General features: G+C 35.6%; 1 protein-coding gene across 1 annotated transcript in view; it reads left to right on the top strand.

Annotated features, from left to right (window-relative positions):
- Positions 1-13,591, top strand: part of ALiX (programmed cell death 6-interacting protein-like protein AliX) — a 30,905-nt gene extending 17,314 nt beyond the window's left edge. Inside the window, exons 10-16 of the mRNA XM_085945146.1 lie at positions 2,376-2,570; positions 3,202-3,318; positions 4,501-4,716; positions 8,813-8,962; positions 9,942-10,101; positions 10,219-10,416; positions 12,037-13,591. Coding sequence (XP_085801272.1) covers positions 2,376-2,570; positions 3,202-3,318; positions 4,501-4,716; positions 8,813-8,962; positions 9,942-10,101; positions 10,219-10,416; positions 12,037-12,269 — 1,269 coding nt within the window. The 3' untranslated portion in view covers positions 12,270-13,591. The remainder of the gene's footprint in view (positions 1-2,375; positions 2,571-3,201; positions 3,319-4,500; positions 4,717-8,812; positions 8,963-9,941; positions 10,102-10,218; positions 10,417-12,036) is intronic.
- The last annotated feature ends 221 nt before the right edge of the window (positions 13,592-13,812 follow it).

Raw genomic sequence — 13,812 nt, 5'->3', positions numbered from 1 at the left:
CGTTTCCCGAAGCGATTTGTTGTTTCTGTAAGTTCGCCGTCAAATTCTGAAGATATTGATAGAACTTCTCTTCTATCCTTCCACTTCGTAATACAGACTCTGTGCTCTGTATATTGACTAATCGATTCTCCCGTTTTTAGTTTTTTATTTGCAACATCTACTGAGTTTCCTTTTCTGTTGCTTCTCAGTGTTCCAGTTACAAACGTGTCTTCATTTAGCATAGATTCTGTTAGTTCTACGCTATTATAAAAATTGTCCATGAACAATGAATGACCGTATCCAGTTTTCCCATTCATTAGTTTGAAAACCACTTTGTTTGTATGATTTTTGCCACCCAACTCCTTGTCAGCGGCGCCACCATAAACTATCATTTTCAAAGCCAGGCCATTCGATTCCGCCAGTATGTATAATTTTATCCCGTATTTGGCCTTTTTACCCTTGATGTATTGACGAATAATCAATCTGCCTCTCCACAGCATGAGAGATTCATCAATAGATATATTTTTTTGAGGTGCATAAATAGTGTCCATTCGTTGGTTGAAAAAATCTAATCCTATGTAGAACTATTTTCGACATTCTTATTGAAATGTAATGCACGCATTATCAATAAAAACCTATCTCTAGACATATACTTTGAAAACATTTTGAGATTGAACAGCTCATCTGTTTTCCAGTAATCATTTATCCTATTTATGCGGATAGTGCCCATATGAAACAAAAGCCCTAGCCAAACACGGAATTCTTCCACAGTAATATCTTTCCAATGAGTTATTCTGCTTTTTTCTCCTTCCGATTGAGCCAGGACCTCTACTGCGTAAGCGTTTGACTCACTTATAACTAAATTATAAAAGTCATTATTGAATAATACGTTGAAAATATCTATAGGATCCTTGCTTGTGATGTCAATTTTTACACCCGGTATTCCCAAAAATGGTATATTTTTAGCCGGTTTTCGCGTACTCGACCATTGTGTGGATCCAAATCATCCTGTCCCGATGTTGATGTGTGATCAGGTGGCAACCCTGCCAGTCTAATCACCCCATCATCACTTCCTGAGTCTGTTTCCGATTCACTATGTACCTCAAATTCCAAGTCACTATCATCACCAATGTCAATAGATTCACCGTCACTATCGTCATTTTCAACCCTTGCTCTTTTAGAATTTGAAGGACCATCCATTTTGATAATAAAAAAAACAGTAGCAGACTATGTATAATGATAAAGAGTAAAAAAAATGTAAAATGTTCACGTTGTTTATGTTCACTGCTCAATGTTTATGTTTGTAACGAACCGTAAATAAGTTTATAAAAAAGAGTAAATAATAAATATTACGACAGAGAGTGTGAATGCACCTTTATCTAGATTTTTTATGAAGCCACGCGAAACGCCCGATTTCGTCGACGAAAGGTATTGGAATGAACGTATATGATATGCTACATGTGTATGTGTTCATTTGTAACACGCTGACGAGTATTTTTTACCATACAAACCCATACTAACGTCTGACGCGCCGGTCGCGTTATCAGCGCCTTACCAATGTATACGATGACGCACCCGGTGCGTCTTCAGCATCCAACGTGTTAAATATTGATTCATAAACCCTCTCACAAACAAACTCGTAGCGACCGCCATTCACCAAAAACCCACAATGTAATGCACTAATGCACAACAGAGTTGACTTAACATAGTTGATTGGAAAAAATCATTGAAAATACTAACGAATATTGTTGAACAAGAACTTCTTGTCCACGTGTTGGAATTGCGAACTAACAATCCCCTCCAGTGCAACTAATTGCACTTCCGTTTTCTAATGAGGAACGCCCCCAAATTTATCATTTCATTTTATGCTCCCGTGGTGTACGGATCTATCAATTTACATAATTTGAAGCTTTTTATAATAAAAATATGTCTAAAACAAACAATTATCAGTGATGTTATAATTATTATTAGTAAACTTTTGGTTTATTGAAAAGAAGAAAAAGAGTCGCATCTAAAATGAGAGCCGAAACATTATTTCAACACGCGTTGCCGCCATGACAGGTACGTCACTGAAAAGTCTTCTGTATGCAACTACAGCGATTTCCTGTTATCGCCGATTTCTTGTTGTCGGACAGTAGTAAACTTTAAAATTAGTGATCTTGCATCTACCACTGCCAATCAGTGAAATCGCAAAACATGTCGGTATTGGTGGCACTGCTTGGTTATCATATGCTCCACCACTGAGGACTAAAGATAGACAAAGAAGAGGTTTAACACCACACCAATTTGTTTGCATAACAGTAAATATTGAAAAATCGATCTAATGGTTTGAGTGTAGGTATATTCAATATATCGAAAACATTGTTAACACAGATATCAACATGTTTGATTTTCAGTCCCAGAGAATGCTTCAAGAAGAAAGTGACTCCGATATGGCCCTCAGAACCCAGTTTGGGCAACGTTGGTCGAGGACTCCATCGGAGAAGCTCACTCAAATGTTCACCGCAAATTCTGGCAAGTACAGAGAGATCATCGACAATGCCATGAAAGCCGACAGGGTCGTACAGGAGAAGTTTGCAACTCACCGTGAGGTTGGTATTACAACACAGTGTCCTTTTAAAATGACATGACTATAATTGTATAGGACCCATTGTCTCTATCAATCCAATGCTGGATAAAATCTTCTACAAGCCGGACCTTGGTCATAAAATAAACTAATTTTATATCTTTAATTTTAACCCAATTGCCGTGACCGTATTCCAGTAGGATACAGCTTGTATGTAACAAATGCGCGACTGTATAGCAGTCAGGTACGCAAACCTTGACCTGTGGATAACGAAAGAAATATTTTTCATACGGCACTGAGAATTTTATTAAAAAATAGCTCGATCCATCCGCCTACTTCCACCTACATATATAACTTTGTCAAAAATGTTGTTTTAATTTCATAAACATCGATTTTTCGAACCTATTCGATTCTATTTTCTAGTGTGGCACTTCAATCCTTATGTATCTAGGCATGATAGCAGTTATACTAACTATTTTTAACTGCCGTATTTATCATAATACAGCGAAGAATAATATTTAGAAAAAATGTACCACAGAAGCGACTTCTTTCGTATGGAAACTTAGGGTTAATGCGTAATATTATAGATATATCGAAGTGTGAATCTGCATAAAACGTTTTTCTTCATCATCACTTCATGTGCTTTGTATTTGCAGGGTATTGTACTCCTTAGCAAGAGTTTGGGGGAGATTCAGGCGGACGTGCCTTCCTCACCAAGCGGTGGACTCCAGGACAGCTCGGCTGTATCCAAACTCAGGCAATTGATGGAAGATGTAAGATATTAATTCATTACGAATATTTATTCTCACCTGAAGCATATTTCTTTCAACTCAATAATTGTAGAGATACCTACACTAGAATTTTTTCTATACTCATTACAATGCAAAAGTTTTTTTTAATATCAGATTTGTTCCTTAAACAAAACTAATTGGTCTAAACAAGCTTGATTTCAAGCCTGCTTAAGAGCATACCTCAGTGAAATGGCAAATAATTTTCAGCATTAGGTGGGACATAATTTTGCATGGGTTGCCAGTCGGAGAGCGATAGTCGACCTGTTCACATGTCAATTTGTTTTGTGATGGCGTCCGAGGAATTAATTCTTAAATCGTGTAAAGATGACTAAAAAATGTTACGTATTAACTCGAAAAATAAAACATAGTAATGAATATATTATTATTGTTACTTAAGTAACAATAAACATAACATTAAATGGACGCATGTTGAATTTTTATGACAAATTATGTTTTGTTCGTCACGCGTCGTTTGCACAATCTTTGCGTTGCATTGTCACGATCGTTTTAGACCGTGCCTCAGCTGAAGTATAGCCTTAAATATTTAAACTGCAAAGTGTAATTTATGGAAATAGAATCAAAACCATGAGAGCCCCATAATTATTTTGAAATTAGAACCAGGACCGTAACCTTTAATTCTGAATCTTGAGAACCTCAAACAGGAATCAAAACACTTTTAAAATGACGGGAGGATAATTTATTGATTTTTTGGAACTGGGGTTCTTATTTTAGATTTAGTGAAACCGAAATGAAATTTGAAAAAATTAAGGATTCTAACGACAACATCTAAAAGGTGTTTACACGTTGTGACATCATTGTCACCATTATCATAAGTGGCCCAACAACCATGGGCAGGTCATAGACATAGCCCCTTCGAAAAAGTCCCCATCTTCCCCTGTCTTGGGCCCAGTGTCTTTGTGGTAGTCTGTGTCGACCGCTCTATCATCTTTGTTGACACCATCTGGAGTCTGGGCCTGCAAGTCAACCTCTAACCATCCGGTCTAGAATCCAGGATTCCCCCGATGGTTAAGCGCTGTCCATTCATGCTACATGGCCTGCCCTTCGGAGTCTAGCAAGTTTAACGAATGTGGTAATACATTCATAAAGAGGTTGTAGAGTTCTAGGTTCTTTTTCTTTACTAAAAATATCATTTGTACATTTTAGGTGGAGACAATGAAGGCAGAAAGGGACGTGATTGAATCCGAGCTAAAATCGGCCACCCAGGACATGAAAGACAAATTCCTATCGGCTCTGTCTCAAGATGGTGCCATCAGCGAACCAGCTCTGTCTATAAGTGCCCTCGGAGAGACATATGGCCCTCTCCAGAAGCAGGTTGCCGACAGCTTGGCCAGGCAAGAAAGGCTTATCAAGGACATACAGGTAAATCATAATTTTTCATTTGAAAGAAACTCAACATTATAAATAGATTTATAAATTTTAGTGAATATTTCCATTTACGGAAAATTTTGAAATAACTGTATAACCCGTGGTTTCCCAAACTATGGGTCGCGACCCACCAGTGGGTCGCGAGCAAATATTGAGTGGGCCCTCGCCACTGTATACATGAATTTAAAAAAATAGGAAGTGATAAATTTGATATTTCATTCAGCTATTTATAATTCCTAAAAATTGAAATAAACTTAAGTTACGGAAAATATTGTGATAAAATAATAATAATTGGAATTGCCAATGCACTACAGATGGCAGCACAGTCGCGGATTTTTGCAATTCACGATAAAAATCGAGCGTTCATGAAAAAGCTTATGTTGTGCAAAAGTTGTATTGAGAATGGCAAGTATGATTGTTTTGAAACACTTGAAACTTTTATTATTGAAAATCAAGTGCAGCCTAAGATGAACGTACTGTCTAAAATTTCCAGTCATTTATCACTGTTAATAAATAACTTTGACGACTATTTTGGGGAAGAGATGAAAAAGTTTGATTCGTTGCGTTGGATTTGTAACCCATTTCAAGACGACTTATCAACTAGTATGTCAACAAAAGCAAGTGAAGAACTCATTGATTTATCAGAAGATACGTCACTGAAAAATAGTTTCAATCGTAAACAGTTAACGAAATTCTAGCTCTCAGTTGCTGATAATTATCCTTGCCTGTTCGATGAAGCTATGAAAGTCCTCCTCCTCTTTACTACCTCATATCTATGTGAGGTCAGATTTTCGGCTATGGTTAACATTAAAACTAAATACCGAAATAAATTGAATATATCAAACTCACTGCGATTAAAAGTAACTAAAGTTGAAGTTGATGCTAAAACTGTAATGAAGAAAAATAAGAAACAAATTCATCCTTCCCATTGAAATAACTTTGTAAAAAAAACCTTGCAGGTGTAGGTATTTAAGTAATATTTTTTTTTATTTAAGTTGTGTTTCTTATTTCAACAGTCTTTCATTCATATTGGTAACACTTATAAAAAATATTTTTTTAATTTCAATTTGAACAAATAAGAGAGCATTAAGTAGTTCCACGTCTCGCCACTAGGGAATCTGAGCATTACCAATATTTATGCCCTTTTTTCTATGACAGCTAAGAGGTGGGTCCCAAGATTGGAAATTTTTGTTAGATGGGTCGGAGCCCACTTAACTTTGGGAACCACTGGTCTAACCGATATATCGGCCCACCCTACCTATGCGAAAACTCTCTACGGGTCAATTCCATCGGCCTGATAGTTTGAAATCAAATTTGCTTTACAAACAGCTGACCTAAGCATGTGGCGGACTACTGAATTTGACATAAGAATACCGGCGAATTATAACGCTTTATTTTGTGCTGGGAGATTTTAGTATGGCTGCACGCGGTGTAAACAAAACCTAATAAATATATATTGTTTGGCAATAAATTGATATTATATCATACAGCATTTTGAAAACACTTCTGAGAAAATATCGTCACCGTTCAGGCAAAAGTCACCAACCCTGAAAATGGCAGTTTTTAGTTGAGTATGTCACCCGAAGCGTAAAATTATGTTCTTTAAGATGCAAAACTCACCACGGTACATTAGTTAGTAAAATTTTGCTTAAATCCGAATTATTTGTTTTTCACTAAATGACTTTCGATAAAATCTTAACAAGCAAAAGTCATTATAGGTGAATAGACATTATTGACTATATAAAAAAAATAAATCCTTCGTTATAAATATACAAGCAAAAGTCACTATACTATGGATGGTGAGTTTTACTGATCCTTCTTTTGGCTAACATTCTTCAGATTATTAACCCGGCCGCCGCGTCAGTTTCAATATGAAAGGGGCTCTCTCTGCGGTACCATTTTTCTAAATGCTATGCTTTGCTATATTATGATAAATACGGCAATTAAAAATAGCTGGTATTACTGTTATCATGCCTAGATACATAAGGTTCGAAGTGCCACACTAAAAAATAGAATCGATTGTTGAATTTAGCTGTGAATACTTGAATAAAATCGTCCATAGTCCCTTGTACCGAAAAAATACGCAGCCATGTTTGTGACGTAAAAACGCGTCATTGACATTGTGCGCCTATGAAAAGAAATAAATCACTGACACTAATTTTATTTTAGTCATGTTAGAAACACTTAAAAATGCCGTTAAAAATATTGAAAATAATAGCTTTTATTGTGTCGCATATTATTACAAGTTTTATGGGTCGCGTAAAGTTGAGTCCACAGTGGTTGAAATATGGTAATAATTCCTTATGTTCTTTTTTTAGTGTAATTTGGATTTTTACTAGATTAAACTTTTCAGTTTTATTGAGCATTGTGTAATGTTAGTGATTGTCGTTTTATGTTTTATAAAAAAAACAATATTTATTTTGTAAAATCTGCTGCGTGCTTGTAAAAGTGCTATAAAAACATTTATTGCGTGAGGTTTTAAAATTTTATAAACATTAAATTGCATACAAAGATAATATGTAATATAGTTGAAGAGTCAATATTACATGATTTACATTTTATATTATGTTGTATACCCGTGTGTTTTTTTTTATACTTACGTTTATTTATACGTTTTATATATTCCTTCATAGTAGTTCGTAATTTATTGGTAAAACTCGCAATCGTCCTAACTAAAATATAATAATATATTATATTTTTTCATTCCGTGTGGACGTATCTTTACGACATATTTACGACTTTCAATAATGAGCTCGATTTATGACTTTCAAACAATTGGGGTGACACATGACAACATGACCATGAGTAATAAAAATAAATGACATAATCCAGAACACAAGTTCAAGTACATATTTATAAATATTTCGACGACACAGGTTCGGTTTTTTGGTTGTATTTTATTCCCGCAAACATGGTGTTGTAAAGATCGCAGTGAATATTCAACTTGACACGATAAATCACTTGGCGCACACTCAACTCGAATGAAAATATTTTGTATACCTAGTGCGCAGGCGCTGAAAAATACCGCGTAGATTTGAACTGATGCAATCATACCGGCGAATCTCAATAGATCGAGAGGGTTCGAAAGATCGATGTTTATGAAATTAAAACAACATATTTTTGACAAAGTTAAATAGGTGGAAGTAGGCGGATGGATCGGGCTATTTTTTAATAAAATTCTCAATGCCGCATGAAAAATATTTCTTGCGTTATCCACAGGTCAAGGTTTGCGTATCTGACTGCTATACGGTCACCCATGTGTTACGTACTAGCTGTATCCTACTGGAATACGGTCGCCGGGAAAGGGTTAACAAGCAAAAGTCACCAAACCATAATTGAGCTACCTTGCCTCCTTCAAAACCTTCCAGATGTTTTAATTAGCATCAAAAAGTAAAATTACCTTAAAGAAATTATTAAGAAGACATGAGAAAATAATTTAATGTAGATAAAACCTTAAAAACATTAAAATCTGATTTTTCCTGCATTTTCAAACTTTCAAATTGCGATATCTCAAAACTATGTTTTTAGGGTTGGTGACTTTTGCCTGAACGGTGACGATATATTATATTATAACCAATAGAAAAAATCTTTTTGAAAAAAGTAAGACCCCACAGGAATTGAACCTGCATCTCTCGGGTATCACGCACATAGACCACTATGCTAAAGGCGTCATACTTAATTGTGACATTTTTTAACTTATGGCTTTTAATCGAAAAACATGTATGGAATTATTTATTAAATAAAAACTAAACTACAATGTTTTTTGGCTAAAAACGCTTGGGAGTTTTCACATAATGCTAGGCTAAATCGGGCGGCGCGGTAACAGGGTTTTCCTGTACCACTTTTTTTTTCTTTAATGTCTGCAAATTTTGATATTTCGATTGACATAGCAATTAAAAAACCTCTAAACATTTAATAACTAAACAAAAATATTTTGTTATTTTCATTTTAAGGTTTTTATTCATTAAAGTGTGTCGGAACTCCGTGATTTTTTGCATTCCACTGATGTTTCTGCATAACCATTCTATGTAACATTTTGATTCTATTGTTGGAAAGAATATTAATCACATTTTTAAAATTTTAATTACAGGATTCTAATTCGGAATTTGTGGCGGAGCGAGGAGGGTGCGGTGGCGGACGGGAAGAGAAACTTTGTCAATTGGCCGCGGCCCATGACGCGTACAGTGATCTTCTCAACAACCTTAAGGAGGGGGCTAAATTCTACAATGACCTTACGCAGGTAACCTATACATTTCGGGCGCTCATTACATAATGATATCTTGGCGTGATTCGCTAAAACTCTATGTGAATCGCACCACTGGAGTTGATAAACACTTTCGATTATTAAAGATACTGATAATAAATTACAAGGGATTCAATTCTGTCAAAATAAAATTTGGAAGCTCAGTTCCATGGATCGGTTCTGATTTTTCAAGAAAAATATGAAAATCTCACTACTTTATGAGTGTTTTAATTTGTAAGTTTTATTCATATATTGTAGCACTACCTCCCTTAACGGGTCTTGACACTTTCCTGTTGCTATGGCCTATCATCCTTAAATCGCTCGTGACGCAGTCAGCCATTTCACTTTTAGGCATCCAGATCTTCTATTCCCTTCAGGGGATGTGTACGTAGCCCTCCTTGGCATTCTATGCACTTGGCCAATCCAGCGTAGTCTCTGCATTTTCACATTATGCCACGTGATCATTTCGTCTCCATAAAGTGCATACAGCTCCTGATTGTAGCAGCCATCTCAAAGATATCCATCTTTCTCTCATCCTGTTTGCCGAGTGCTCAGCATTCTGATAGATTGTTAGAGAGGGCCCTGTTCTTCATCTTTTGGAGACCAAAATACCACCTGTTGGTGAGTTTGATCTACGTATCAATTTATTTTATCGTTTGTGAGTCAAACAAATGTTTCCAATTTCCAAAGCATCACGGTACAGCGAAAAGACAGATATTATAAAATGTTGATACACTGTGGAGAACTGGCAAGTATTTTGTTTTGCTTTTGTTTTATGATCTAACATTATGGAAATAAATTCCTCTCAGTTTGCATTAATTTTAATCTACCGTAAGGAATAGGTAAAGATTGATTCCAACTTCCTTCGATTTTAAGAGGCATATTATGACAATCTTTTCAATATACCATTCACTCATGGTAACAGCACACCTCATATTTAATGGTCACCTCAAAATATTGTATTATTGTGTTGCAGTTATTAGTAGTATTCCAAAACAAAATCACGGATTATTGCTTCGCTCGCAAGACAGAGAAGGAAGAGCTGATGAAGGACCTGACACAGGAAAGCTCTCGTGGGGGGGGCGCTGCCGGACCCACTCCAACGCCACCTCAGCATCACAACATCTCACCAACTGGTACGATACTCTAATTTAGTTGTTAAACAAATCACTGTCCATATAATAAACAAAACTCACTGCCAAATATATAATATTTGATTTGATGAAATAATTGAATTACAATTTTCTTTTCAGAGCCCAGGAGAGAAGCGCCACCGCGCCCGACACCACCAGCTGTGACCCCACCTAGTTCAGCGCCACTGCCTTACCCGACGGGCCAAGGCAACATGCCCATTCCTTACGGGGCTCCTAGTAATGCTCCCTACCCCACTTACATGCCCACTGCTCAGATGCCGCAGGGTTATAACCCATACGGAATGCCTTATCCTAGCAGTAAGTATTATTCTAAATTACACTTTCTCTAAAATCTTCAAATACATTGAATTTCGCTCTAAAACCGCAAGCATTCGACGTAGGTAATATAATTTTAGATTCAATGTGTGGTCATCGATTCCTTAAATTATTAAATGCGCAGATTTTATCAAGGTAACTCTGAAAGGTGAATATGCTATAAATGGATGGTATCACAGGTTAATCGCGGGAGATACGTTTTGGTCACACTAATTGAAATTTTGCAAACAATAAATAAAACATATAGCGCGGAGGGGGGCCCTCGAATACTTTCCTCCTTCTACTGTCCAACAAGATCTTGGCTACATGTTAAAACTGTGAACTAACAAGCTCCTCCCATTTTTAACCGCACTTCGATTTTAAGCGCCTTCCGGTTAGCGACGAGTTCTCTTCTTCTTCTTGTTGGACAGTAATTCACCTAGTTCACTACAATAGCCTTGCTTGCACTCTGAAAACGGATAAATGCGGTTAGCCGTAAGCCCTATCAAGGTCAAGTGAGCTATTCAATTGCGCTAGGTAGATGATCCGACTACGCGGTAGTTCCCTTATAAATTACCCCGCAAACTTATACTCGCGTTGTATCAAATTATTGTATTGTAAAGAGTTAAAAGATAAAATATACCATACACACTTCGTCGAACTCACAATTTATAATTTAGAAATAGAGAGAAGGAAGGAAGAAAGTACCCTCACCTTACAAACATACATAAAAAGTAAAATACCTAACACTGCAATTAACTGAAAAATTAACATTCATTTTGGTGTGTTATAAAAAATGGTTTAAACTGCTTGTTATGTCAAATTTGTCAATAACTGTCAAATAATCTGATCATACTTGCGTGATTCCATTCATGATGATTCCTGGCATGTGGCAGCTATCAAAACAAATGCAGAACAAAAAATATTTTAAATCGATTCAAATCAAATAACAAATCGCAATTAACGGGGGGGGGGTACCAGTAGTTTATTAATTACTACAGTCGAACTTGGTTATTAAGAGGAAGATAGGACCGACTGAATTTGCTCGTTATAAGCATTACTCGTTATATTAGAGAATAGGTTCATATTTTTAATGAGCGGTCAATAACACAAAAAGTCAAAAATAAAAAATCTGAAAACCATCTTAAAATCCCCGAAACAAGCATGGCATTCATAAACTACAAAAGAAATTGTTTATTGTAATTAACGCTGGTAGGTATCTACTGACTTCACTTGTTAGGTAGGTACTTAGACACTTATAAACGTAATGCGATCCCGGTGGCATTCTGTCCGGTCGGATTTTATTGCTTAGGGTCGAAATTTCGAAACGAAACGATTTTTGACCATATTTTTGCTCGGTATATCTAATAAGTTGCTCGTTATAACTAAATAAATGTATGGAAAAAATCATAAACTAAAATGTCAACGAATTTTCCTCGTTACATCCGAGATCTCGCTATATCCGTGATCGTAATAACCGAGTGCGACTGTATATACATTGCCAATTTTATTTCAAACAGGAATCATGGTCGCCTTGAACTGAAAAAAAAACATTCACATAAAGCTGTGTACACAAAGAAACATTGATAACATGGTAAAATATTTACTATATTTCTCACGTAGGTGCTGCGTATCCTGGATTCCCTCAGGCGCCAACATACCAAGGTCAACCTATGCAGTATCCACAAGGACCTCAATATGGTGGGCAGCAATACCCGGTTCAAGGATATCCCCAGGGAGGAGCACCTCAATTCCCACAGGGTGGGCAACAGCAATACCCTCAAAACCCTCAATATCCTCAGGGAGGCCAGCAATATAATCCGTATCAGCAGCAGCCACCTCCTCAGGGATGGTAGACAGTGACAAGTCAATATAGAACAGGAATCGTCGCCCTCCTTGCTTATATCACATTATAATATGCTTAATTAAGTCAGTAAATTCAAAACATTCATAAATTATTTTGTTTTGTTATAATTGAAGGAAAAATTTCTAATGTTTTTATTTGATACACAGTTCAACTTCTGTGTTGACTAATGCGTCATAGTGCTGTATTTAGTAAGAAAGGACAGGCTTGAACGGCAAGATGATTTATAGTAAAGCCCACGACAGATAACCGATTTATTTTTAGTAGGTGACAGTGATCTGCATTTATTTGTAAGAACAGAATGGGAAGTGGCGCTTAAACATTACTGTAAAAAACGGCTTACTAAAGGCGCTTTTTATTTTTAGTGTAGTTCCTAGATGCCCACTATGACGTGTTAGCCATAATATACAAGTCATACTGTTAACTGCTTATTTTGAAAAGGAAACAGGTGTTTTTTTAATTGATTTGGTAACAATTTTCAAGAGAAATATACGCATCATATTTTAGTAGGATTGTTGATGAAAAAAATGGTACATACACTTGTCTATATAAATAACAAATAACTGATGTAGGCTGTTTCAAAAAACTCATCTGCAAGATATTTCAAATGTGAGTTAGAACAGTTCTGCACTCAGCTGACAATTTAACTGACGGTTAAAGGAGAGAAAAGGGGGGCCGATCTGTACCTTGTAAGCTATTTTTGTACGATGGATGAAAATAATGATCTTTAAAAATATTGAAGAGAATAATAAAATCGGGAATGGCATCTTGTCTATTGTATTTTTATGTTTTTAATTATCCATTCAAAGAGCTATAGATATAAATATGACAGTGCGTTATTTTTTTACATAGTTATCCGTAGTGATGAAAAATATTATAATTTAATCCTCTGCTTGAGATTTCACACGGTGTTATCATTATTTTATAGGAATTAAAAGTAATTTCCAAGTATACCCAATATGATACAAGTAATTAAGTTTTTAACATCATTGAAAATTTACCTACCTATAATCAATTTAATTTTTCAGTTGGTATAATGCTATGTCATAGATAAATAATTACTACGCTTTACACACACAAGGTACAGATTTTTAATTGGTAGATTGTTTTTAAAACACCGATTAATTATCATCTTTTTGTGTTGATTGTTATATTAAGACGTTAATTAAAACCACAGACCGCACTTGTTTATGGTAGAAGCTAATCAAAAACTTGCATTTCACACTGAAATTATTGAATCATGTATTTATTATCGTTTCATTCCTTATGGTTTTTTAAAACAATATTTTGTAAATAGAATATACTTAACCTTCAATTGTTTTTAATTTTTGTAATATTCTTCGATTTAAGTTTTTAAACGGAGAAACGTACTGGGCTTATTATTTTTTTAAAAATGCATAATCTTAGTATTAAATTCAATCTCTGGCTAACACCTAGTTTAGCAATTATTATCAAGACTACAGTAGTTATAGTGTCCTGTACATTAGCATGGATTTACTGGCACCAATAGAGTGTAAATTAAACTATCGCGATAA

Source organism: Rhyacophila brunnea, unplaced genomic scaffold, assembly GCF_057557595.1.
Source record: "Rhyacophila brunnea isolate RB1 unplaced genomic scaffold, BYU_Rbru_1.0 scaffold_18, whole genome shotgun sequence".
Classification (NCBI taxonomy): Eukaryota; Metazoa; Arthropoda; class Insecta; order Trichoptera; family Rhyacophilidae; genus Rhyacophila; species Rhyacophila brunnea.
The sequence above is the reverse complement of the archived record's forward strand: the minus strand, read 5'-3'. Positions and strand labels throughout refer to the sequence as shown.